The 26,198-nt window shown below is 35.3% G+C and overlaps 3 protein-coding genes across 8 annotated transcripts; 1 reads left to right on the forward strand and 2 right to left on the reverse strand.

Annotated features, from left to right (window-relative positions):
- Window positions 1-1,704: 1,704 nt before the first annotated feature.
- On the reverse strand, window positions 1,705-9,181 carry LOC132171341 (pentatricopeptide repeat-containing protein At4g19890-like). 4 transcript variants are annotated; one of them, XM_059582636.1, is made up of 5 exons: window positions 9,094-9,181; window positions 7,956-8,461; window positions 4,274-6,700; window positions 3,512-3,585; window positions 1,705-2,034 (listed from the first exon to the last, which is right to left on the reverse strand). In XM_059582636.1, the coding sequence occupies exons 2-3, from the start codon at window positions 8,244-8,246 to the stop codon at window positions 4,601-4,603; spliced, it is 2,391 nt and encodes a 796-aa protein (XP_059438619.1). In that variant the 5' UTR covers window positions 8,247-8,461; window positions 9,094-9,181; the 3' UTR covers window positions 1,705-2,034; window positions 3,512-3,585; window positions 4,274-4,600. The 4 variants fall into 4 exon arrangements, with proteins under 4 accessions (XP_059438619.1, XP_059438620.1, XP_059438618.1 ...); XM_059582637.1 differs by having other exon boundaries at window positions 4,186-6,700; XM_059582635.1 differs by having other exon boundaries at window positions 1,705-1,904; window positions 3,512-6,700.
- Window positions 9,182-9,289: 108 nt separating this feature from the next.
- Window positions 9,290-15,175, forward strand: LOC132169656 (probable rhamnogalacturonate lyase B). The gene is made up of 14 exons (XM_059580655.1): window positions 9,290-9,322; window positions 10,712-10,833; window positions 10,931-10,987; window positions 11,251-11,373; window positions 11,471-11,590; window positions 11,687-11,993; window positions 12,295-12,450; window positions 12,528-12,634; window positions 12,872-12,962; window positions 13,060-13,201; window positions 13,725-13,878; window positions 13,965-14,081; window positions 14,208-14,334; window positions 14,597-15,175. The coding sequence occupies exons 1-14, from the start codon at window positions 9,290-9,292 to the stop codon at window positions 14,834-14,836; spliced, it is 1,896 nt and encodes a 631-aa protein (XP_059436638.1). The 3' UTR covers window positions 14,837-15,175.
- Window positions 15,176-19,624: 4,449 nt separating this feature from the next.
- On the reverse strand, window positions 19,625-24,525 carry LOC132170594 (exonuclease 1-like). Of its 3 annotated transcripts, none has more exons than XR_009438975.1 (7): window positions 24,277-24,525; window positions 22,643-22,762; window positions 21,461-21,584; window positions 21,157-21,294; window positions 20,797-21,006; window positions 20,204-20,550; window positions 19,625-19,685 (listed from the first exon to the last, which is right to left on the reverse strand). XR_009438975.1 is itself a non-coding variant. In XM_059581621.1 (7 exons), exons 1-7 carry the CDS (start codon window positions 24,435-24,437, stop codon window positions 20,141-20,143), a joined length of 1,065 nt encoding a protein of 354 aa, XP_059437604.1. In that variant the 5' UTR covers window positions 24,438-24,525; the 3' UTR covers window positions 19,890-20,140. The 3 variants fall into 3 exon arrangements, 1 of the variants encoding a protein (XP_059437604.1); XR_009438974.1 differs by lacking the exon at window positions 19,625-19,685 and adding an exon at window positions 19,890-20,106; XM_059581621.1 differs by lacking the exon at window positions 19,625-19,685 and having other exon boundaries at window positions 19,890-20,274; window positions 20,373-20,550.
- Between the last annotated feature and the right edge of the window lie 1,673 nt (window positions 24,526-26,198).

Raw genomic sequence — 26,198 nt, forward strand, 5'->3', positions numbered from 1 at the left:
ATCTTTTTTTAGCTTTTCTTTTGAGAATTTTCTGGCGTTTAACATGTTAATGTTGTTTGCCCATCCTACTGTAACCAAAATTTTGCACAAATACTTGCCACTAAATGTAGATAATCTAGCGAGTTTTCCTTTTTTTTTTTTTTTTTTTTGATATCCCAAGTTTCCCACATCTCCTGTTACCACTCAACCGCAAGGCTCTTTATTCATGGAAATCGTCTTGTGTTAAAAAATACAGAGCTAATTATATGTTAATGTTGTGATAAAATAAATTTTAAGATCTCATAGAAATAGAAAAGTGAATAGTGAAATAATTCAACCAGACACGATACAAGATTTAACGTAGGAAGTCGTCTTGTGTTGAAAAATACAGAGCTAATTATATGTTAATGGTGTGATAAAATAAATTTTAAGATCCCATAGAAATAGAAAAGTGAATGGTGAAATAATTCAACTAGACACGATACAAGATTTAACATAGTTTGTGTTAGGTTTTTAGTGTCGGCAAATTTAGTGCCAAAACATGTTTGGGTGTAAGTTTTAAGTTTAGGGTTAAGTTGGTGAAAAAGTTAATCAAAGACATTATTTCTCAAATTTGTGTATGTTGTCAACATTGACCTTACCCGACTAAAATGATCATAACTTTTGATTCCGAGCTCCTTTTGAAGCAAATTTGGTGTCATTGGAAATCTAACTAAAAATTATACAATTTATATTTCATGAAAAGTTTTCAATTCCAACTTTTTCAGTGTTAAAACGGGACATGGAAAGAATATGAAAAATCTAGTCTGAATTAATGAAAATTGGAAACCGACTTTGTGATTTTCGCGCTACTTTTTCAAGAATATTTTAGGGCCTTTGGAGCATGAATTTTGTAATGATTGGAGGCAATATTTCCAAAGAAAATAGAATTTTTTTCCTCCTTGTGCTAAGAGAGAAAGTTTAGGTTTTTATGCTGTGCATCTCTCTTAGGGAATTTATTGTAAACCAGAGTCTTTCATCAACAACAATTGAAGCCTATCGGAATTCTGGTAAAGGAGATCAAGAAGAATTATTTCAGACGTTTTGGGAAGAGCTACTGCGGTAGAAGTCAAGTGGGTCGCTTGTCTTATGTATGAGAATGTCAACTTCAAAGGTTTTATAAGTGTAAACTTCTTGTAATCCTTATTTTTTTATAGTTGATTATTTTTTGGGTTTGGTTACACCGGAGTGATTTTACTTTTAAAGAGTTCTTTAAAAGGTTTTCACAAAGTCACCAAAATATCTAGGTTGATTGATTTATCGCTTTCATATATTTTGTGATTGTTTGTGTTGTTAATAGTTTTAAATTTCGCATTAATTGGTAAACATCTATTCAACCCCCATTCTAAGTGTGTTTGGAGTCTTGTTTTATATTTTCAATTGGTATTAGAACATGTTCACTTTATGAAGGATTAAGTTCCTAAGTGTGATCTTAGACTCCTCATAAGACGTCTCAAGCTCTTAATTATGTTCCATCTTTTGACGGATCTAATTATGGCTATTGAAAATCTCGTATGAGATTTTTTCTAAAATCCATAGACGTTTGGTCTATCATTGAGTCTAGATGGACACCACCACCAGACAAGCCAATAGCTAAAATGGACAACTCTTGAAAAACAAACTCGAGCTACTTCAAACCCATTGGCGGCATTCTTCCATATTGCCCCATCAAGAAAAGCAGACTAATTCAGCAAAAAGTATAAGGAGTGGGCATTCTTCCATATTGCTATCAATATAAAGTTATTTTGTGTCCTCAATATGTTTCTACAATATACTCTCTCAAACAACCAAAATTGCTTGAAACAGCCAGGAATGATACCATTTCTTCAGTTCATCAGCATTATCTGGTGTAGCTTTGTCTCCATCAAGAAAAGTAGCAGAATTACCTACATGACAATGGAATAATCATCATGAGACAGAAACTTCTTTATCACTCGGAGAAATTTGTAAAACATTAGATTTCATTGATTCAAGCAACAAGTATTTTTAAACTCTCCTGTATAGCACATTTGAAACCTGCAAAATTAAATATCACTTCAGGAATCCATGTATAAATTCAAACTGGTGAAAAGCAAAATCTGATAAAAAAGGAATGATGAAAATGAAATAAAGACATAAAACCAGATCATTCCTTTTATTAACCTGTAAAGCTGGGCAAAATAAGGCAATATAATCAAGTTTGTTTTATGTCAAACAATAAATAAATAAATTATCATATGAAAGCATTAATCCAAACAAAGCTCTGTTAATTGTGGAGACAACAACAAAAAGAAAGGATGCACACCCAGACACAGGCAATGCGGCATTGCATTACTAAACCCCACAAATCGTAGACACTCCAAAGCAGAACAAACACAAACTACAACCAGAGTAAATTCATTACAATCCTACAATCAGCAAATTATGACCAAAACTGATACAGAATAGTTATATTTACATAACAAAATCATATGCAGATGATGAATCCAACTGTTCCAGTAACCCAAAAAATCGCAACTCTTGGGCACTTAAGCCCTTTGCAAGGTCAAAGCAGGTAATGCATATGTCCATTGGGAGTCAAACCCACAATATGGACATACTATAAACAAAACTTATCACATTTCTGAAAGTTCATCTTGTTCCATGCAACCTTTCTGCCAAAGAAAAAAACAATCAGATTTTTAATGCACAACATGTCACATTATATACAAGAACCAAATTCTCTCACTTCAGTATAGCTAAAGCAACTTATGTTAATATAGCCAGGAGCATCTTCTTTGCCAACCACATACGCATCAAATGCCTGATTAATGATGGAAAAAGAAATAAATAACTAAGAAAGGAGTTTATCTAGAAGCCAACAATGCCTAAAACTACCATAGTGCACAATGAAATAAAAGTATGACTATTCAGCTCTATAGCGGACTTTGGGATGGCAAGGAAGCTCCTTAACTTGGGATAATACATCGAGTTGTCACACCTGCTCGATACAGCTATTAGTGTATTATCATTTCTCCAAGCATTTATACATTATAAACATATCCCACAACCCACCAGACCGATAAATATCGCACACTCACACCCCACATCAGATAAATCTCCAACAAAGGCGAAGCACTAATCCTAAGTTTTATAAATCTGATTATGGATGAAAGGAAAGGACGATGCTTAAAATTAGCTCCATCCATCTAAGTACTTCTAATCAATCCCCAACCCTTTTACGTCATTCTTTTTGATACCCACACCACACAGAGACTGAAAGACCAAATACTTTATCCACAACCACCATTAGATGGAATAACATGGGTCCTGAAGAGTTCAGAGAGGGAGATCGCTGCACAGCTGCTGAACAGAGGGGACCCTCCAAAACTTGCTGATCACATCCAAACCCACAACTCAAATTTCACACATTTCACAATACACACCACCACAGAACAAATATTGGCTTTGATGTAGACACAAACAAAACAAACAAGCTCAACAACGGAAACAAATAGAGAGGAAAGCAACCCACCTTCAAACGAGCAAGCGAGAGAGAGGAATCCTGGCTTCGATGGAGACCCCAACTCCACCTTCAATCAATCGAGCCTGAGAGAAGAAGAGAGTTTTATGAGAGACACAGAGGAATGAGCTTGCAAGAGAGAGAGAGTAAGTGAGTTTCAGACAAAAAAAGATGAGGGTAAGAGAGATAGTCAGAAGCTATTAAACAAAGGAGAACAGAAGCAACAATGATAATTCAGATTTGTTGAATCACTGTAGCGAAATGTTGCATTTGGCGAACAGGAAGAGAAGCTGCAGGTAGCAGCCTTATCACAACAATTTTTCACTGTAGCTTGTGGATTATTCCAAGCCCAAAAGCTATATGATGAAGTAATAAGTGCACGCCCTAGTATGTGGAGAGTTTGGATTCCCCATCTTGACTGAGAAGTTTGTAAAAGGGCATAAGACAAAGAAACATAGATACTTCAGATGGCACATATTGCTAACATTGAAATAACTTGGCCTACATTCAACATATTACATTCAACCCAAGTAAGACGTAATCCAATTTCTATAAGAGATACATCCGATGGCACATATTGCTAACACTGAAATAACTTGGCCTTTATTCAACATATCACATTCAACCCAAGTAAGATGTAATCCAATTTCTATAAGAGACAAAAGAACTAGCATATGTACAATTACCAATTAAAAAATCAATAAATATTGAACACTGATTCTGACACTTCCCCAGTTCAGACCCTTGAATTTTTCTTTTTCTTTTCGCTCTGACCTTAATGAAGATCTCCCAGTCAAACGCAGAGAAAAGTTGGGAGTTCAAACGTGAACTCGTCAAGAGAAGAAAACACCTGTGGCCAATCCCTTCAATTATTCAATGCAGTTGCAATACGTTTTGGTTGTTATTCAGAAATGACTGAAGACGTTATATGGAATGGAACTCTACAAAATACATAATGAGAATCACTGGCTTATCATGCTGCTAGGCAGCTGAGTCTTCAAGTTATCAACAGTAGGAAGAGGAATCAAACTACAAAACTTGCTTCAGCAGCTCAGCTTTTCAACACAAATGAATTCACCCACCATGATTAAGCAACAACAACTATGCAATTCCTTTAGAGATCCCCTCGGACAAGTTAGAAACAAGAGCATAGTTGTTGCTCTCGTAGCATGCAGTCGTGAATGCTGCCAAAGTCACACGATCCGCATTACGGTCCTTATCTAATAATCTATAAAAGAACAATGCCGCTATGCCCACTTTCCCCTCACTACAAAGCTTCCAGACCAAGGTCTTAACTGTCTGGATCCAGAGCCTTTTGTCTAGCCTTTCTAATATGATCATGGCCGTAGCAGAATCATCTATTTTACAATACTCATAAGCCAAGGTCTGCCGAGTAACTTCACATGGGGATAGCCCCTTGTCTATCATGGTGTCATATAACCGGTGGGCGTCATCCAACTTAGACCCTTTGCAAAGCCCACTTATAAGAGCACCATATGTAATACTGTCCGGTGTACAGCCATGATCATTCATCCTATGAAAATACTTTACAGCTGAGTTAACATTTCCAACCCTACAGTACCCACATATCATGGATGTATACGTCCGCTTAGTTGGAACTAGGCCTAGCATTACAACTTCTTCAAAAAGCTTCTCACTCTCTTTCAATCTCTTTTGCCTACAAAAGGCAGCAATCAGTGTGGTATATGTATGAATATCAGGTTGAATGCCACCTTTGACCATCTTGTTGAAAAACACCAAGGCGTGCATAGTATCCGCCCGTTTACAGTGCTCAGATATGAGGATAGTATACGTGACTCTATCTGCTCGCAATCCACAACGAAAACCCTTCTTAAGCAATTTATAAGCCTCATGAACCCTTCCCCTTTTGCAAAGGCCATCAATAATTGCATTATATGTACAGATATTAGGTGTGAAACCTTCATTATTCATTACTTTCATCAACTCATATGCTCTTCCGAAAGTACCTGCTTTACAGTGCCCATCAATGAGAGTAGTATATGTGTTGGTGTTGGGGACCAATCCCTGTTCTTTCATTCTGGCTAACAACATCTCAGCACGGTTCAACTTGTGCTCTTTGCAATACCCACTAATCATGGCTGTATATGTATGAACATTTGGCTTGTAATTGTCACTCCGGACAAGTTTCAGAAATAGTCTAAAAGCCTTCTCAGTCCATCCCTTCTTGCAGAGCCCATCAATCAATGCTGTATGAGTATACACATTAGGTTTCCAACCTTTCCTAACCATTTCCTCCAACATTTCAAATGCTTGCTTAATGCTGCCCCTCTTGCACAACCCATGAATCAAAGACGTGAAATTAATCACATTTGGTATCAAACCCATCTCAATCATCTTATCAAAATACCAACAAGCTCTATTCACAAAACCCTTCTCAGAAAATGCACTAATAACTAAAGTAAAAGTCGCATTATCTAGAACAAAGCCTCTCTTAAGCATTTCATTCAACCATCTATCTGCCTCCAAAATTCTGCCCATCCTACAATAACCAATAACCATCAACTTATAACTGCAATGATCAGGAGACACCCCTCTCCCACACATTTCCTTGAACATGTTCTCGACATATTCAACCAGACCCATTTCACACCCAATGTGAATCACACAATTTAAAGTGCAGGTACTTGGTGCCAAACCTTGATTTTGCATCTCAATAACCATATCAACAGCCTCACTTAGCCTCCCAATCTCAGCAAAACTCCTTACCATACACTGCATCACTTCATGAGCCCTCTCCATATTCCCATTACCAATCAATGATGCAGCGCATACTATATAAAGCCGCATAAAATGGCGAAACTTGGCAAACCCAATTGCCCAGTAAAAGAAACTCAACGCCACCATTGACCCTGCCTCAGCAGCTAGTGAAGCAACGACTGTAATGGCTTGTTCTTGGGTCAACAAATTAGCATCCTGTTGAAGATTGAGCTTGGGAGGCGATATTCTCACATGGGGTTGTTGGTAGAAAGAGTCACAGACCAATGAACAGACTACTCTGACAAGAGATTTGGATTGTGCTGATAATGATGGCGATGAAGAAGTGGGGAGTGCTGGAGTGGTGCCAGGGTCATGAACATGGTGGTAGGAACATAGTGCCCTGAGAGGGGTGTTGAAGAGAGAAATGGGAATTGGTATGGCACACCGTACACCTCTAGGCCCCTGCCACAAATATCAAAAAGGTACTTCAACTTCCAAAGTAAAAATAAGAGATCAGTCCATATCGTAGCAAGCTTGAAATCTCACAAAAAACTGAATATTTGAGCATCCTGTTTCATTTTTATAAATTTTGGAAATGCGAACAAGCAATAATTTTTTAGTAATGCCACACACACTCCCACTTTCCCACACTCATTTCCACACTTCCTCATGTGGCTTTTAAAATTGCCATTCGATTTAGAATAGATTTTTATTGGATTTAAATCCAATGCTGGTTGTAAAAGCTACCTAAGATAGTGTATAAGTGAAAGTGTGTGTAGCATTACTCATACTTTTTATATTTTTCAACCCCTCTAGATATTTAATGTTTTTCGACGAAGTCTGTAGAATTTCCAAAAGGTTGTTATTTGGACCTAAATAGTAGGTGACAACCAATAAAATTAACCTAGGATTCAAGACATTATAAATAATTCGAAACAAGCCTATGAGAAAGATTATAAGCAAAGGAAAAGGTGCCACTGGATTTCCTTGGTAGAGTATACATGGATCTATGTTGAAGGGCAGCATGGGGAAGAATTTCGACTGTGGACAGTTTACGTAAGAGAGGAATATGCATAGCGTATTGCAGTTGTATGTGTTGCAGCTACTAGTTTAGTTAGGAGATCACCTTTTACTGTGTAGGTCGGTAGGGTATAATTTGTGAAAGGGTTTTTTTTTTTTTTTTTAATCAGAAATTCAAGCTCGTGACTTCCGCTTCATGAAGCGCGGTCCCTAGCCAATTGAGCTACCCCTAATTCTCTCCCTAATAGCTATATCACTCCTCTATAAAATCATGTACACTAATTAATAGCAAACAAGGAAAATACTTCCTCTTCCAAAGTTTTTCCAAAGTGAACAACTTTGAGAGGAAGTATTTCCTTGCTTCCTATTAATTAGTGCACTTGATTTTATAGTGGAGTGATATAGCTGTTAGGGAGAGAATTGGGGGATTTTACATAAATAAGGAGAGAATCAAAGGGATTTAAATCTATCAGGAAAGTGAACCATAAAATTCAAACTATCAAGGGCAACTCATAATTCAGAATGCAATTCCATTGTGTCTTATGCGGATAATGTGCAGAGAAAGGAAGATTTGGACTTCTGAAGGGGTTGGGCATAATGTAGTTCTGTTTAAATCTTTATTCAAAAAACATACAACGAGATCATATAAAGACATGTAAAACCCCAAAGCAAAGCCAAAGGCACCAAAGTTTCCCACCTCAAGGACAGCAGGTAGACATTGGACGTGGTTGAGCCATTGCCTGTGAACTTTACCGGCAACAAAGACAAGAATAGCAGGAATATATGTCAGTCCACCCTTTCGAATTCGAAACCCAGTTGCAGTGCCAGGACTGACTCGGCGCAAGATCTTGCTGTGAAATGCTCTAATGGTCATTAGCTCAAGCAAAGTGGTAACTTGCTTGCCCTGTTGGCAACAGCCCCAGAGTTTCAGGCAGCACCCCCTTTTGAAGGTTTCCAAAGTAGTTTGCCCTATCTTCTGCCGCATCATTTAATCTACTTGAAGTACACCAGGAGTAGGCAGCACTGCTCTCGGAATGCTGAGCACCTGACATAAAGGGTTGAAGGCGGTAGTGGACATGATAAAGGTAGATTAGGATGAATGCTGTAGTTCCTTTCCAAATCTAGAGCTGATTCCTCCGATTGTGTTGATCCTGAGTGATGAAATCTTAAATCCAGTCTGGCCCTTTCCATCTTTCAACTCTCCTACAAAATATTCAATGACGTCTTAGAAAAAAACAACCTTATAGTTATGGAACTCCATCAAATTACGAGGTTCAAATTTTAAATTGAGCAATCGAGTCTATCAGAGGATACTTTTGAATTATGCCAACAAATTATACAGTAAAGAAACATGATGACTGTTACACACTAAATTAACAAATATAAAACAAATGGACAACAACAATATAGAACTAAAACAAATGGACACTAATACGAGCTGTGAAAATGAAAATCATAAGTAGACACTTAAAAGGAACCGGGAAGCCAACAACATTTGAGCACGTATGACGTACACAAGAAAGTAAAACATACAATAATCAGCATCTCTACCGTCTTCAAACCTCAAATAGGAAATAAAATTTGTTAAAAGGTACATGAGAAGTGAGCCCGCTAGAAAAATGCAAATTTAATAACACAAATGCAAACCCAGATAGGAAAACATATAAATTTCATCCAGAAATGTAATGAAAGACCGAAGGGTCCAATACTGTGTATAAAGAGAGAAGAAATATTAAACCCAGAAAGCAAAACATACCAAATGCGCAGCTATGGCAAAAGAACAGATAGAATATGCGAAAACAAATGGAAGTTAAAGGCTTATTGACAGAACTCACCGGTCAGCAATGGTAGAGCTGTGACGGAGGACTCAAAGCACATTTCTCGCCAAACCCATCATCTACCAGGAATCAAAGAAAGAAATCGACACGCTGCAGAAATGATAGACCGAGAGTGAGAGGGAGAAATACACTTTCGTGGGCTTAATGAATATTGAGCTTTAATTTGGACCCCCTGACCCGAAAGCCTACTAAAATGGAACGTGGGCCTCCAGTTTGGGTCGGGCAGGTTGGCCCATGGACATTTGTTTGAATAGTCCTAATCAAATGTGTTTGTACGATTGTACAAAAAAACAAAACAAAACATCAACTGGCGGCATTAATTGCATCATTTAATGTGACGTTCAAAAGATTAGATGATAGAGTTTATGTGTTGTTTGAATTCTTAAACTCTTTTACTATTATGATTAGGAAATAAAGTTCTAGTATAGCTAGTTTAACTACTTCAACTATAGCTTGGATTCTTGAATTCCTCCTCTATATATATGTATATTCTAAGATCATAAAACAATATCCCTTGTACGTGTTTTGTGAAATTGATTGATTTTAAGGTAAAGAAAGAATGGAGAATTGGAGACGGATTTCTTTGCTTGTTGGATTGAGTTTGGTCCTTTGCTTCTTCCTTACAAAGATTTCAATTGATGGTTCTATCAAGATCCCACGGTTAATTCTCCCTCATCAATCTTTAATTTGTAGTCTTCTTTTCATATATATATATCGGTTTTGTTGTCCGCCTACTCTTTAATTAAGTAAAGAATTTGTAAAATTCTATGACAAGAAAACCACACGTACACACTCTCTCTCATGCATGCATACTACACGTACATATTATTGAGTTATATATTAACCTTTCAAACCTTTCTTTTACTAATAATTAATTAAATTGAGGGATATTTTTGTTTGAAAATTTATTGTTTATATATAATGCAGGAAAATTCTATTGGATGTCAAAGATCAAGAATTTACGGATGTCAAGTTGCATACCCGCCACCGTTAGGTAAATGTATTAATGGCTCCCACATTTTATATATATACACACACGTGTGTGATTTGAATAATTTCACATACAAATAGATTCTTTAAATTAAGAGATTTAAATTTTAATAATTCAAAGGGTCAAATGCCTTATTTACACATGTGGTTGATGAAACTAGGGTTTTATTTCGATGGGGGTGGCTCCTTGGGGTGGCCGAGCCACCCCCATCCGGCCGTGGGGTGACGGTAGCACCCCTTGATATATAATTAAATGTTTATAATTTTTTTTTAAAAAAAATTAATTAGAAGGACACGTATCAATTTGTGATTGATGTTGACTGGGCGTTCCGTCAAATTTTGGACAGAATCTAGATAGGTACAATCTTCATCTTTATGCAAACCAAACTAGAGGTATCTCCTGTGATAAAAAATAAGTCATACGGGACAAAAAATAAAGAAGTTAAACCACATGGGTGAATAAAGTATTTAACCCTAATTCAAATAATTTAAATCTCTTAATTTAGAAAAATACAAGATTTTCTATTGTACATTTATTTTTATAAAAGCAATCGAATTTACATTTTTTTTTTCTCAATCCTAAAATGTTATTATAAATATCTCTAAACATTAATTACATTCTCAGGTAGTGGTGGATAATGGCATCGTGCGTGTCATATTGTCGAGACCGGACGGTGATGTGTTGCAAATAGAGTATAATGGTATCACTAATTTACTTGAGGATCATAATAAAAGAGAAAACAGGGGGTACGTATAGATATCACTTGCTTTTAAATTTGATCGCCGGATTAAATATTCTTGCTTTTAGATTTTCCCTTATATATTATTCTTTCTTCTATCCTAGTTATTGGGATGTAGCTTGGAATCAGCCAGATCAAGGTCCTAAGGGTGCCGTTGAGAGGTAAAAATCAATTATCTAATACTGCTATTTATACTCAATCATTTATTACACCTACTTCACATTATAATTAAGTTGATATAATGTATTTTAAGTAGCTGACATGTAAAGTTAATTAAAACACGTCACGTTATATCTCACATCAACAGATGTGAGATAAGTGAGATAAAATGGTGCATTAATTACTCGCATGAATTTGTAGGATCTACATAAAAAAAATATATACATTTTTCCCAAGCTAATATATGTATATGAATTATTTGCAGAATAGCAGGAACAAAATTTAGGATTATAACCAACAACAAGGACCAAGTAGAACTTTCATTTACTCGGACATGGAAGGTTTCGTCCCATGAAAGTGGAAGTGTTCCCTTAAACGTAGACAAAAGGTACATATGCAATTAAGTCTTTTCCTTTCATCAATTTTGGAACTAATTAACTAGTGGTAATGCTAATAGGAAATTACATATATATTTAATTTTGTAGGTACATATTTCGCCGCGGCACTTCGGGATATTATACATACGCAATATTTGAGCGCCTTAAAGGATGGCCCAAGGTGGATTTGGGTTATATTAGGGCTGCTTATAAGCTCAAAAAGGACAAGTGAGTAAATAAAAGATGTTCATTTAATTTTATACAAAATAAATTGAATATCAAAGTGAATAATTATAATCATTATATTTGAAAATTAATGATCAGGTTTCACTACATGGCACTATCAGATGATAAGCAGAGGATCATGCCAACGCAAAAGGACCGGGAAAAGAGTCACGCCCTTGCCTACCCAGAGGCAGTTCTTTTGACAAATGCAACCAATCCTACAATTAGAGGAGAAGTGGATGACAAGTACCAGTACTCGTCGGATGTAAAAGACACCAAAGTTCATGGGTGGATATCCCTTGACCCACCTGTTGGATTCTGGATCATAACACCCTCTGAAGAGTTTCGTTCAGGTGGGCCCACCAAGCAAGAACTCACCTCTCATGTCGGCCCCACTGCCCTCTGTGTAAGTCCACCTATCCATACGCCAAATAAGTGCTAATTCAATGACTTATTTTCACTACCACATCGTCAAGTTATATGATAGTCATAATAATCTACTAAATATGATTACTCTTTAAAGTTTAAACAAATACTTTCACATCGATTTTTTAACGGACTTATGTTAAATATTGTAATACTCCTAACAACATTCAAAATTAAGCACAAACTCTATTTGCAGTAAAAACAGTTAGGCGTTCACAATTTTTTTTTTTCTTTTATAATTAATAGAATAGTCAACTTTCTAATTTGTTATTCATATTTAGGTGTTTATGAGTGCACACTATTCGGGAATGGACCTTGAGATGAAATTCAAAGATGGAGAGCCGTGGAAAAAGGTCTTTGGACCTATATTCGTCTATATGAATTCTGTTTCTCATCAAAATGATTACCAAAAGCTTTGGGTAGACGCCAAGGAGAAGGTATGTTTAAATTAAGGCACTCTTTTCTCTGAATCTTAACTAAATTTTGAAATAATTCACAATTGATTTTTATTTAGATGTTGCTTGAGGTTGATAGCTGGCCATATAATTTCACTGAGTCAAGAGATTTCCCTTCTGTTGATCAACGTGGAACTGTTGCGGGTCAATTGCTAGTTAGTGACCAGTATGTCCCGTCTCTACTTGTACATAATTTTTTATTTTAGACGGCTTAAGCTTGTATTAAGTTCTAGTTGAATCTAGATTCTTTGGTATTGAAACACTTGTTCAAAATAAAAGGACCACGTGTCTTGTAACAAAACACAAGAAACATGTGTTCCAATACCAATAATTTCAATTCCAGCTAAAATTAAACATGAGCTAAATCATTCTTATACATAAGATGATTTTAATTATCTTGCAGGTATATCAGCAAGAGCTTAATTCAGGGGCGATCTGCTTATGTTGGTTTGGCAGCTCCTGGAGAGGTAGGGTCGTGGCAAAGAGAAAGCAAGGTATTTTTCTCCTACATAATTACACTTTCATTTAATTATGAATGTTGATCATGCACTAATTAGCTATAAATTTTGTTTCTTTGTTTATTTCTTTTAGGGGTATCAATTCTGGACCCAAGCTGACGATGAGGGACATTTCGTGATTAAAAACGTCAGACCCGGGGGCTATAATTTGTATGCATGGGTCCCTGGTGTTATTGGGGATTACAAATATGACACCAAGATTACTATTAAACCAGGTAAGCATATAAATGAGCATGTGTTATATATTGTTTACTTAAAAGACCAAATCATAACCCAATAGACATGTCAACTTTTTTTTACTAAAAGAAAATGAGTCCATAATATTATAGTAAAATTTTAAAGATAATATAGCTTTTACTGCAAATTCTTTTCAAGCTAAATTAATAGTCCATACATCATTAAATGGTTAAGCAAAACATGTGTTGTCACATTAGTTTGAAAAGAGATTGTCGTAAAATACATAGAATCCCAAACATTTTACAAGTGCTCAACTAATGACTAATTTTCATTATCAAATCATCAAGTTGTACGATAGTAATATAATAGTTTATTAAATAAAGTTGCTTTATTTGGGTGGGTCACATCATTAAATCACATGTGGTATATAGTTCATTCTTTAAATATTGTCATAGAATATATTACACCAAATACTAACTAATTTGACTTAATCAAGAGAGAAGTGTACTAGCTTTCCATGCAACTTAGTGATTGATATGGAATTATTGACATCCAATGCAGGTTTGGAAGTCAAATTGGGAGCCATTGTGTATGCGCCTCCAAGACATGGTCCAACCCTATGGGAAATTGGCATTCCTGATCGCACTGCTGCAGAGTTCTATGTACCAGACCCATATCCAACGCTCACTAACCGATTGTACAACCACTCAGAAAAGTTAGTCACATGCATTAATATCACAAATTGTTGCTGCAATCTTAATTAAATTTTATTGCTTAGTTTTGAATAATTTATATTTGCAGGTTCAGGCAGTATGGTTTGTGGGATCGATATACAGATTTATATCATGACCAAGATCTTGTCTACACCATTAATGTTAGCGATTATCGTAAAGATTGGTTCTTTGCTCATCTTAACAGGTATATACATTTGTCAATCGATCTTGTGATATTAACCAAAACAAGTCGACCATTAAGCTAACCCTAGTGGGCATGCCCTTCTTTATTTCCTTTATAATAATTTTTGGTTCTAATAATGCATTACAGGAATATAAATAATGGGACATGTGAATCAACAACATGGCAGATCAAATTTGAACTTGTTAATGTGAACAAGAACGTCAATTATACATTCCAATTAGCCTTGGCATCAGCCCATTATGCAGTAGTACAGGTACAAAACTTCGATCTCGATCTAGTACAATAAGTTTTCCTGTTGCACTATAATATATAAGGCAATCCATGTGAAAGTAGGGAATAGGCTCTACTTGCTCTGACAGGTGATTGAACAACTGTCAGAACGGATTGGGTTTGTTCCTACTTTCATGTGGGGCTATCTTTGTTTTGGATCCGATGGCTTTACTGAGTTCATCAAATGAGATAACTTTTTTTTTTTGGTTAATATTTTGCTTATGATTTGATGATTGGATTGTAAGGTTCGATTCAACGACGCACGCGCCAAACCTGCTCACTTTTCAACAGGATTTATTGGAAGGGACAACGCCATCGCAAGGCATGGAATCCATGGGTTGTATTGGCTTTACAGCATTGATGTAAAAGGCAATCTACTCCATGAAGGAAACAACACAATCTATCTTAGACAGGCCAAAAGTGAAAACTATTTTCAAGGAGTCATGTACGACTACCTTCGTCTAGAAGGGCCTTCAGAAGCCTGATCATTAATTTACAAGATTCTAGATCTTTCTTCCCCATTTGGGAACATATAGTCACATATGGTTATCACGTACAATTGCATGTAGCTATAAGAACAAATTTATTTGCTGTGTTTTACGGCTAATTAAGCATCAAACTTGATTTCTTAGTTCAAAAATGAAATGAAATTTTTGTGGTTATACTAGTATTCCATGAATTTAGATATGTCCCCATCCTTCTTTTACATTTTTAAATACCTAATTTCCGTATCATTTGTAATGAATTCATAAGAAGCCTTGTGATTTAATATGGGTCTGGTATAAGAAAATTTTATTGGGTCGTGTAATTTCATTTGAGTTCTATTAGTTAGTGGTAATTAACTTTTAAGATTTTTTTTTTTCCTTTTTTTTTTTTGTAATTCAATAATGGGCTTGGCCGAAAGACAATTAAATTAGAGTTAGCTTTAGTCATTAAGCTTATTTAAGTGAACTTTTATACTCCAATGGAGACATATTAGAATGGGAAATGCTAGGTGTTCTTCTAGTGTTTTCCTGGTGTCCTCCTAACTGTGATGTGACTTTTAAAATTATTGTTAAATTTGAGATTTTCATTATTTACTTTTAATCTATTGGTGATTTTAAAAGTCACATCACAGTTAGGAGGACACCTAGCATTTCCCTATTATAATTGATGAATACTTAAATAAATTTCAGGGGTAATTACCTTTTGCCCCTCATGAACTATAGCGTTTTGGCACTTTCCCTCTATGAACTACCAATTATGACATTTGACCCCATCAAACTACCATTTTATGACAAAAAATCTCATTTCGTCAGTCAAAAAGGTTAAAATTGACGATCAACGGTCATATGCAAGTCATGCGATATTTTAAATTTTTTTCTTCCACTTTTGCCCTCACTTCAGACCAAGAAAATGACGCTTATACCCTCCTAAACCCTAATCCAACACATGAAATGAATTTAAAATTCAGCCAAAATTGAAAAAAAAAAAATTTTAAATGGCACATGACTTGCATATGCCCGTTGACCGTCAATTTTAACCCATTTGACTGACGGAAGGGGGCTTTTTATCATAAAATGGTAGTTTGATAGGGTCAAGTGTCATGTTTGGTAGTTCATTAGGGGAAAATGCCAAGGCGCTGTAGTTCTTGGGGGCAAAAGGTAATTACCCCTAGATCTTATTTGAAGTGTGCCTCATCTTTTTCCTCTTCTTTTCTGGGAACAAAATCCTCTCCAATCTAAAATGGACTGGAGAATATCTAGTTAATGGTCACGATCTCTTTAGAAAAATCATGAGGCTATAAATGAGACACAAGTTTATTAACAATATATATATATATATATATATATAATTTTAAAAAACAAGGAGTGACCGATCCACCCCAGGGCCACATAGGGTGGCTCTGGCCAGACCATGCAAATAGAGCCTTTGGGGTGGCCAAAGAAATAAATTTATTTATTTTTTTATTTTTTTTTCTAATATTTGGCCCTTGGGGTGACCGATCCACACCCAAGGGCCATGGGGGTGGCTTCGGCCACCCCAGCCCCAACTGGGGTGGCCAGCCACCCCTTAGTTTTTAAATATTTTTTATTATTTTCTTTTTTAATTATTTTTAAAATATATATTATGTTATTATTATTTTTTTTTATAAATTGGACAGGTGTCCCATTTATAACCTTAGGATCTCTCTAAAGAAATCCTGACCATTAACTAAATATTCTCCGATCCAAAATAGATTGGAGAGGATCCTATTCCTCTTTTTAGTGGGTGTGACTCCACATTGGTAGTGAGATTCTTCCTCTTCTTTTTCTAGTTTTAACTACATATGTTTTTCGAAAAGGTGAAATAGATTCTTCGTTAAAATTTGAAATGTCTGGTAGTCTCACCTCAACTCTTTTGATACATCAAATTAAAATAATAATTTTTTAAAAAATATATCTTTTTATTTTTGTAAAAAAAAAAAAGAAAAAAAGAAAAAGTGAAACCCTTGGAGGCACCACCGGCCAGCTCTTGGCTAAAGGGGGAGGCACCATCAAAAATATGCGGAGGCAACATGATTGAATTTGAGGACAAATAATAACTACTTTGTTTTAAGATGTGAGAACAGGGGCAAACAAAAGACATGGCCTATGATTTTGATAATCCTGATAAATTTCCTCTTTATGACAACTTTTATCATTGTGTGATAGCCATGGTAAATCACCCATCTTTTGTTAACCTCTATCATACCACACCCAACAAACTTAGCAACGCCTAAATCGTTCCTCTCATCTCTTTGCTAAACCTCCAAGATTTAGCAAATTGATGTGTAGCTCATTCATTCGTGCCATTCCATTCATTTTAAGTAGGAAAAATTACACTTTATCCCCCAAGGTTTTAAACCATTTTCAATTTAACCTCCAATGTTTTAAAAATTGCAATGTACCCCATCAAAGTTTCAAAATTTTCAACTGTGGCCCATCCATTAACCAGTTAACCTCCTATGTTTTATCGGCGGCCATGAAATCACAAAACAAACCCATTAAAATAACAAGACATCCAACCCATAGTGAAATCATAAAACAAACCTAGAGCATCCATAATCCCCTTCTCTTACACGATCACATCACATCCATTTAAAGCATATGTTGGAGATGCTCTTATCAATTAGACATCAACATAGGCAGAGAGTGCTTCACTGATGACCACTAAAGTTAACCTATTCGCTTTTCAGTTTTCAATATTTTTTATTCCATGTTTAAGAGTTTGATAAGATTCCATTCCATGCTTTGTATGTAGATTTTCTTCTCTTTTCCCCTTTTTTTTTTTTTTTTTTTTTTTTTTAATTTTAAATTTTTATTATATCTTTTTATTAGTAATTTATTTATAAATCACTAATTCATCACCGTACACAATCCTAACTACATACACAACTTTCATACTATCTCTATTTAATCTATCTCTTTTTGATTCAAATTAATAGAATCTTAAATGTTAAATCATTTAGCCTAAACCAATCACTTCTTAATTCAAACTAAGGATGTATGATTTAGACATCAAATATATTTTCTAGACATATTGATTAAATTATAACTTGAGAACACTTAAACTACTAAGTCTCATGTCAAATCAATCCCTTGACTAATATACTGCATATCACAATATCATAAATTTTTTTCCTGCCGACTTTTGTCATCTTGTCATCCTATTTGAGATCACCCTATTGTATCGCAACTTCTATTCTATGGTCTCCAATTCTTATGCGACATGTATTGTGACAACTAAACTTCCTTGAGCACTGTCTCAATCATGTACCTTCATGTTGTGTATCAAGTCATTCACCATACACCTATTACACTTTCTTTTTTTCTTTTTTTCTTTTTTTGTACACATCAAGAGGCTTATCTCCAAGGTGCTTGATGGATCATAGTATCACCCTCATCCGAGGATTAAATGATAGTCGTGCTACTTTATTTCATATACCTATTATCAATAATATTTTCTAATCTCTCTTGCTAAATTGACTACCACAAAGTCAATTTTTAGCCAATAAATCTAATATTTGCCTAACCTCAATGGCATTTGATTGTACTTTATACATATGAAAGGCGACTTCCATGCTTTCATATACATTTGTCTATCTCTTACAAGTCCTACTATCATTTCTTTTGCAGTTCTTAGCAGCATAACTTGAAATATTTAACTATACCTTTAAATTAAAACTTCACACCTGATCTTACTAAGTGTCCTCAATACTATTTTAATCAACCTTATCAACAAGGTGTAAACTAATATTTCCATATATTTCTTTCTATCTTTTAATATTCGAGATCATGCACTGCTGACATAATTATCCAAACTTCTATTTCCTCAATTTATATCTAGGTACCAATCCTTATATGATTTGTTTCTTGTTTAAGCATAAATACTATAATCCTCAAGATATAAAATAATGAAATACCTATTTTTAATCCTACATGTCTATGTTTTACTCGTACCTCAACCATGATAGGCAAAATGTTTATCCTTATAATAGAGATTCTTTCTGAGAAACTCACTCCAAGTATATCATATTTCTAAACTCTTAATATTATTTATCTTAAGCTCTTGGTGCACTAGGAAACCTTTGATTTAAATCCCATTCACCAAGCTAGTTTCCAATCATTAATCCTCAATAACATATTTTTCTCTAATTCTCCAAAGTTTATCAAACATATATTAAAATCTCGATATTCAATCTCTTGATTCTAAAGTTGCTCCCACAATGGAAAATCAAAGAAGTAGGGAAAATTTCTTCTATATACTCATGGAGCAGCAATAAAGTGCCTATCTAATTTATCAATCTTATCATTCCATAAATCTGTAAAAGTAATAAGCATCAAAATTCAGCAATTTATGTCTCCAAAAATATTATTTCATGACTATACCTTAAAAGTGACACTAAGTATCAAGCCCTTCTACTCAGGCAGCCATTTTTATTTCCAAGCCTCAAGTTGGCCTATGACTAGCATAATCCAAACCTTTTGCTAGACCCTTCAGGAATGGCTACTCAACTTAACTCTTAGAACTATCGAAATTATCTTTCCTTTAGACTGATCATAGCCTATGCTCTGGCATCGATTCCAACATAGATCCTTCAGATTTAAGTTCTCACTATTCTGCTTAGCCATATTAATATCATTTATAAACTACACATCCACACTTAATAGTTCATTTTCGTAACTTGTTCAACAAACATTTCTTAATTGTAATTAAGATAAAACTAACTAATGTGCTGAGAGATGAGAATTAAATGGATATATAACAGCATTCTAATACCCACGGAGAATAAAAAAGAGTCTGGTGACACCTCAGTGCTTGAGAAACATCAACCTAAACTATTGAAGTATGAAAAAATGAAAAAGAAAAGAAGTCATGAAGTCATGCAGATGGATAAAACAGAGATTATAGGCAAACAAAGGATATCGACAGACTGAAAAGAAGATTAACTATCATACACAAGATACAAGACTTGCACTTTCTAATTGATTCACTTATATTGGATTATATAGACCAGGATATAAGATTAAGCCCGGTCATAAAGTTTGAAGTACCAGTATGGATTTAGATTAATTAAAGATATAATGTGTTTGTGTTTATGAATGCACATGTATAAGTACTTACTTAAATATGATTTTTAACAAACTCTCCCTTAGTGAATACGGTTCATAAGAAACTGTCCCTTAAAATCTTCCCTTTTCTATTCTGAGTAATTTTCCCTTTATGCTTTTCTCTTCTCTCTTTCCAACATAGGCTAATTGGAGCACAAGCGAAAGCAGGTCACCTAATTAATTGTACAAAGAATCCCAAAGCAATTGCCCTTGAAAATGAGAGTGAGAGAGAGGATGTACCTGAAACTGCATTTTGGTAAATGGATCAAGATCACCTTCTGCTATGCCTTTCGCTGTATGTTGTGATATCAATGTATCCCATGTCAAGAAATGACTTCTAGCATTTCAACTATTAGAGAAAAAAATGTTCTGAGAATTAGACTAAAAAGCTGAGTTGTAAATAAAGGATATGGGCCGAGGAAGTCCAAATCATCTCCAACATTATCAGATATGTTGGATAGATGTACAAGTTCTTCATTGATAGGATCATAAACCCGTTGATGCTGGAAAGTGAATGTTGCTTTCTTGAATGATTCTTCATATAATGGAGGGACAGAAACAGTGCTGTACCTCAAGTGCTTAATCACCTATATCGAGCCAATCAACATCAAAAAGATCAATAATTCACCAACTGAATTTAATGACTTCTGACGAAAAAAAATCTGTGAGCCAGTTGAAACCAAAAAACTTATTTCTGCTCACAAACAAAAGCATTTCTTGGTATCTCTCCTTTTTTTCTGTTCTCTTTTGTTTATGCGTGCTTCCATGCATACACTCCGAGCCTATCTAGTTAAACATATGCCGTTACCAAGTGCAATGACAATGAAACTCACCTTGTCGTAACTTTTGAACTTTTTAATTAATGCATGAGCCCTTTTCAGGCCTATTCCTGGCCATGACTGCAAGTAGTCACATCCACTCAAAATACACATCTCAAGAAGCATCTGCTTAGTGAAACCTGCAAAACTGAGATCCTTGTTTTGTTGGAGCGTGGAATATTGAAACTGAACTCCTTGCCCAAACCTGTCCATTTTATAGATGATCTGGTTTCAAGAAAGAAGTTTAAGCGTCCCAAACAAATAGTTAAAATAATGAGCTAAAAACAGTAGGAAGAGAATAAGATTTTTCTATGGATCATAGCAGAAATTGTAATGAGATAGGAAATTAAACTAATCGACTTCTATTTAACTCACTCTGGGACAACCAAATGGTATAAGATCTGAATCCTCAGTGATAACTGCTTCAACTTGTTTGCTGATTGCCAAGAAGGTCATTTGGGCATCTGCCTCATAAGGAGCCACAACATAAGACACATTCTCCTGTTTTAACACCTTCCATATGAAACAATGTCAATAGGAAAGGAGATAACAAGAAACCATTTCAATAGAAAAGGAGATAACGTTATGAAGAAGCATCTAGAAATATAAATCTATTTCATGATGTGAACCTTTTGAAGAATTAGTCTACACTTGTGCCTCAAAAAAGCCTTTATCCTACCTGGATTAGTTCACGTGCAATCATAGGTGAAATATCAACAGCTTTCTGGTAGCACTCATATGCAGCAGAAGAATTTCCTCCTGACTCGTGCTCAATAGCGCGTGCAAGATTTTCCTTCCTCGTCCTGCATGTGTAGGTAGACAAAAATTCTTTAGCTGAAGGCTTTAATGACTACTCAAATTTCAGTGTTCAAAAGGTAAATACAAACCTTTTCGCAGTCAAATAATCCATGTCTTTTTTAAGATCAAACGCCCAAACCCATTGGATCTCAGTACAGAGAGCAGTAAAGAAACAACACAAGAGGTGTCAAACAGCAGAGAAGCTATATTGTATATTTTGGAGGCAGATCAAGGAGACATCTAAAACAATGGGAACTTTTTCATTAGAGGAGGTGGAAGGTATTACAGGTACAGCAAGCTTTTTCATAATGAAATGGCTTAATTAAGTGTTTCAACCCCATACAAGAAAGTGATAATGAGGGCAGAACAGCTATAGCTCAAGTTTGTGACTACATATTGTCCAACTCATCAACCATTGCTAGTACTTAAACACATACCTAAACAACAAAATGTCAAAACTGTTAAAGTAATGATTAAATGATTAAATTTACCTTTTTCTATTAGCTTAAGTTTTTAAGATAACTGATAATTTAACATGGTATCAGAGCCAAAGGTCATGGGATTGAACCTTGACCCCGTCAAATCACCCCCCATTTAAACTAAATATTCCACGTGTTAGGCCTCATCTATTAAAAGAGAGTTTGAGCTCACATGTGAGGGGGAATGTTAAAGTAATGGTTAAGTGATTAAATTTACCTCTTCCTGCTATCTTAACCTGTTGGAATAATTAGTAATTTAACAAAAACAACAAATACCAATCTGAACTCTGTCTGTCTTATTTAGGTTAGGAAGAATATCATATATCAGTCACGTTCAACTATACAAACAAATTTTAATTCGAGTGGAGAACTTGATACAACAGTAAAAATAATATGTCAACAACAGTTGGATACTTAGCAATCTAAAAAGAGCTGCAGAAATAATGAAGCCAATTCCAACCAGTTAGGATAAGACTTTGTTGCATTGTCCACTACTAAAGTCAGCCATCTAGTTAGGCGAAGACCAAAAAGCTGCACACTACCAGTGCAGGTGGGGGTGAAACTTCAAAAGATATCTAACATACCTGGCACGCTTGTTCTCTTGTTCGCCCTTCATTGGCAGAAGACCTCCATCGAATACAAGGATAGGTTTAACACCACAATGTCGTAGCAGGTTCACTCTATGCATGCAATATTCAATGTGCCTGAAAGATCAGATACAACATGCATAAGAATTACACACATTGGATATCGAAAATATGAGTGAAACACTGACTCGTATCAATTGTTGATTTATAAAATTACTTGCCAGATGCATTATAGATCATTTCTCTAGGTTGATGATAACACTGATATTTTATCTCCTTTAAATGAAACTATCGAAAATAAGTTTTCCGAAGTTCATATGTAACCTATTGCAAGTAGGGCTGTTAAATGAGCGAAGCGTCTCGCGAGCAAGCTCGGGCTCAGCTCGCATAAGCTCGGCTCGTGCTCGACTCGAATATTAAATGAAGCGCTTCATGAACACAAATTCTGGCTCGAATATTAAACGAAGCAAGCTCGGCTCGACTCAGCTAAGCTCGTGAGCTCGGCTCGTATAAGGCTCGCCTCGCTTATTAGGCTCGGCTCGTATATTTTTTATCAAGTAACAAATAATAATATATAATCAACATTACTCATTTACTCAATAATAACAAATATATTATATAGCTTTGTTTTTTTTTTAAAAAAAAAAAATATTTATGCATATGTGTGTATATATATATGTGTTATCATTAATTTGATTATGTTAGTTCTTTATGTATGGAATTGTGAGGTGGAGATTAATATGTTATATTTGTTTAATGTTCTTTAACATTTTAGTTGATTCTGTATGGATGATTGTAATGTTGGGATTAATTTGTTATGTTTGTTTAATGTTCTTTAGCATTTTAGTTGATTTTGTTAGTTTTAATTGTAAGGTTGACATTAATCCGTTATGTTTGTTAATGTTCTTTAGTATTTTAAGGTGTAAAATATTCTGTATGGATGATTTTTGTAATCTAATACACTTAAATTACCAAAAACAAAAAACAAAAAAAAAACAAACAGTCGAGCTCAAGCAAAATTGAGGAGCTCGAGCTCGAGCTCGAACAGGGTTCCAACCCTGTCGAGCCGAGCTCGAGCAGCAAAGTCGGGCTCGAGTCGAGCTCGAGCTCGAGCTCCAGCCTGGCCCAAAAATAAATGAGCCGAGCCTGGACAGCCCAAGCTCGGCTCGTTTACACCCCTAATTGCAAGTGGTTGGCTTAACTGAGTTAAGTGCAAAACTGGTTGTAGTGAAAATCACCAGAGACTGCGTTTCAGGGCAATAAAGAATGAACCCTCTTAGCAACTCAACCAAAGAAACACATAAAAAATTTAACAAAATTGTCTTTTTCAACAGAACCCATTTTCCATTTCTTCCCCCCAAGCCCTCTTGGCAGATAATCCAAACCCATAAAGAGCAGAGAGATTTGTGCGAGAGTTGATTTAGGTTTGGGGCATTTGAAAATGCATCAAATGCCCAAGACAAGAAGACAATCACCCCAATTCAATAAAATCATCGAATCTTCGACTACATTACTCAAAGAGACGTTTCTCATTACTTGAGCACTTACCAAGAAAACCCATATCCGAAAATTTGACAAACCATTGACACGTTCATCTAAATTACGAAATCTAGCTATATATATAAATACACCTGGTGGTGGGTAGACCTTTGCAGAGCTCTCTGCTGCAAGACAATGCACCCTTGTGGAGCCAAGAATAGGTGTCGACCGCAACACAACAGCCGTCCAATTCCTTGATATGGATTGGCACCATGATCGATTTCAGCAGCGGCAACAGCCCCTGAATCCCCATGTTGCTTCTCAACCTGTACGAGGTTTGAGCTGCCAAACTGCCCCTAATTTTGGATTATAGACCAGAGCATTTACAGAGAGAGAGACAGAGAGAGAGAGGGTTTTATGAAGCGAAACAATATGAGTGATTGTGCCCCCCAAAAGAGTTAACATGGCGGGAAATTTTTGTCTACAATTGTGGTGGGGTCCCAGATAGGGCATGTTTGGCACCAAGTATAGCATATGCAAAAACAATTGAGGAGCCCTCTTTGTCCGGATAGGCCTCCTTGGCCGAGCATGGGCTTATTGTTCGAAAAAGTTGTTCGGGTAGGAAGCCCTCTCTCACAAAAATTATAAAAAAATAAAATAAAACACAATTGACAAAAAAAAAAGGCACTTCTGGTTTGCCCTTTCCGCTCAACGTCAACCCCAAGCCCTCCTCAATCCAACGTTACTGTCCAATGCTACCGCAAAAGACCACCGCCCCAAGCCATTGTCTTTTAGAGAAAATGGGTAATAGAAATATTGTGTGTTTCAAGCCGGATATTGCTTCTGGGTGGCGAAATTGCTTGTGGTTGGGTGTTTATTTTTATTATTATTTTTTTTTTTTCCAATGGTTGGTTTTGTTTGTAAGTTTTGAGAGGTTTGTTTCGTTCCTTTTTTTTGGCTGCTTCTAAATTCTTTGATCTTCTAAAAAATTAAGGAAAACTTTACTTTAAACTCCTGAACTACACGTGTTTTAAGAAGACCCCTCTAAATTTTAAAAACTCTCAATTTAACTCCCTGAACTTTTTCGTTTTTTTTTTTTTTTTTAAATTTTTAATTTGAAAATTAAGGGTAAATTTGGAATTTTATAAAAAAATTTAGGAGTATAAAGGTCATTTTATCACTTTTAACATTTTAAATTTGACCGAGGGAGGTATATTGCATCAAATTGAAAGTTTATGGGGTGAAATTGTGAGTTTTTAAAATTTGGGGGAGTCTTCTCAAAATGCATTGTGATTCAGGGGTATTAGGTGGAGTTTTTCCAAAAAATTAAAGCAAACCATGAAATTAAATAAAATTAATTATATGAAAACAAAAACAGAAAAAGAAAAGTTCACGAGAGAGAACTAGGTTTTTTGAGTTCTTTATGTGGAGTTGTTCTAGCATAGCTTGCTGAACTGGATGTAATGTTTATAAGCATTTTTTTTTTTTTTTGTGCGTGTTTTGATATGCAATGAAGAGGACGTTGACGCTGAGTGGAAATGGCTAACCGGAAGTGCCTTGTCGATTGTGTGTGTGTGTGTGTTTTTTAATAATATCCAATGCTTTCATGTCTATTGTATTTGATGTTTTGAAATGATGTGTTAATCTTTTATTGGAGATTGTAAAAGTGAGGTTTTACAACCCATCCTGATAGTAGGGACTAGGGACTCTCTTGTTATATATATAATGAAAATATGCCTTTGTCCATTTATATAACAGATCGTATGGTAGGGCATAAATTGGAAGAATTCGTACATACTCTAAATTTTCAAGGACACACAAAAAAAGATAATAGATATCGTTGTTAAAAGTTATAAAATAAAAATGAAAAATAATGTAAATATAGATGCTTATCTTTCATTAGTAAGAGGTGACTAACTTGCCCTTGGGCAATCTTTAGACTAGGTATGGATGGAGGACTGTCTCACGTGTATACAATGTTGACTGTTCCATGTGTATACAAAATATTGTACTTGCTAAGCAAAATTTTTTAGATTGATTTTTATAAGAAGAACTCGTTTAAAAAAAAAAATAG

Source organism: Corylus avellana, chromosome ca2 (genome assembly GCF_901000735.1).
Source record: "Corylus avellana chromosome ca2, CavTom2PMs-1.0".
NCBI lineage: Eukaryota > Viridiplantae > Streptophyta > Magnoliopsida > Fagales > Betulaceae > Corylus > Corylus avellana.

Excerpts from the sequence above, each read along its gene's own strand:
- LOC132170594 (XM_059581621.1), bottom strand. The coding sequence starts at position 24,437 with ATGGGGATTCAGGGGCTGTTGCCGCTGCTGAAATCGATCATGGTGCCA. Across the intron at positions 21,585-22,642 it reads CAAGAGAACAAGCGTGCCAG|GACGAGGAAGGAAAATCTTG; the intron begins GTATGTTAGATA and ends CTACACATGCAG. Across the intron at positions 20,551-20,796 it reads AGTTCAAAAGTTACGACAAG|GTGATTAAGCACTTGAGGTA; the intron begins GTGAGTTTCATT and ends GGCTCGATATAG.
- LOC132169656 (XM_059580655.1), top strand. The coding sequence starts at position 9,290 with ATGGAACGTGGGCCTCCAGTTTGGGTCGGGCAG. Across the intron at positions 9,323-10,711 it reads CTCCAGTTTGGGTCGGGCAG|GTAGTGGTGGATAATGGCAT; the intron begins GTTGGCCCATGG and ends TTACATTCTCAG. Across the intron at positions 10,988-11,250 it reads CCTAAGGGTGCCGTTGAGAG|AATAGCAGGAACAAAATTTA; the intron begins GTAAAAATCAAT and ends AATTATTTGCAG.
- LOC132171341 (XM_059582636.1), bottom strand. The coding sequence starts at position 8,246 with ATGATGCGGCAGAAGATAGGGCAAACTACTTTGGAAACCTTCAAAAGG. Across the intron at positions 6,701-7,955 it reads GTCTACCTGCTGTCCTTGAG|GGGCCTAGAGGTGTACGGTG; the intron begins GTGGGAAACTTT and ends TATTTGTGGCAG.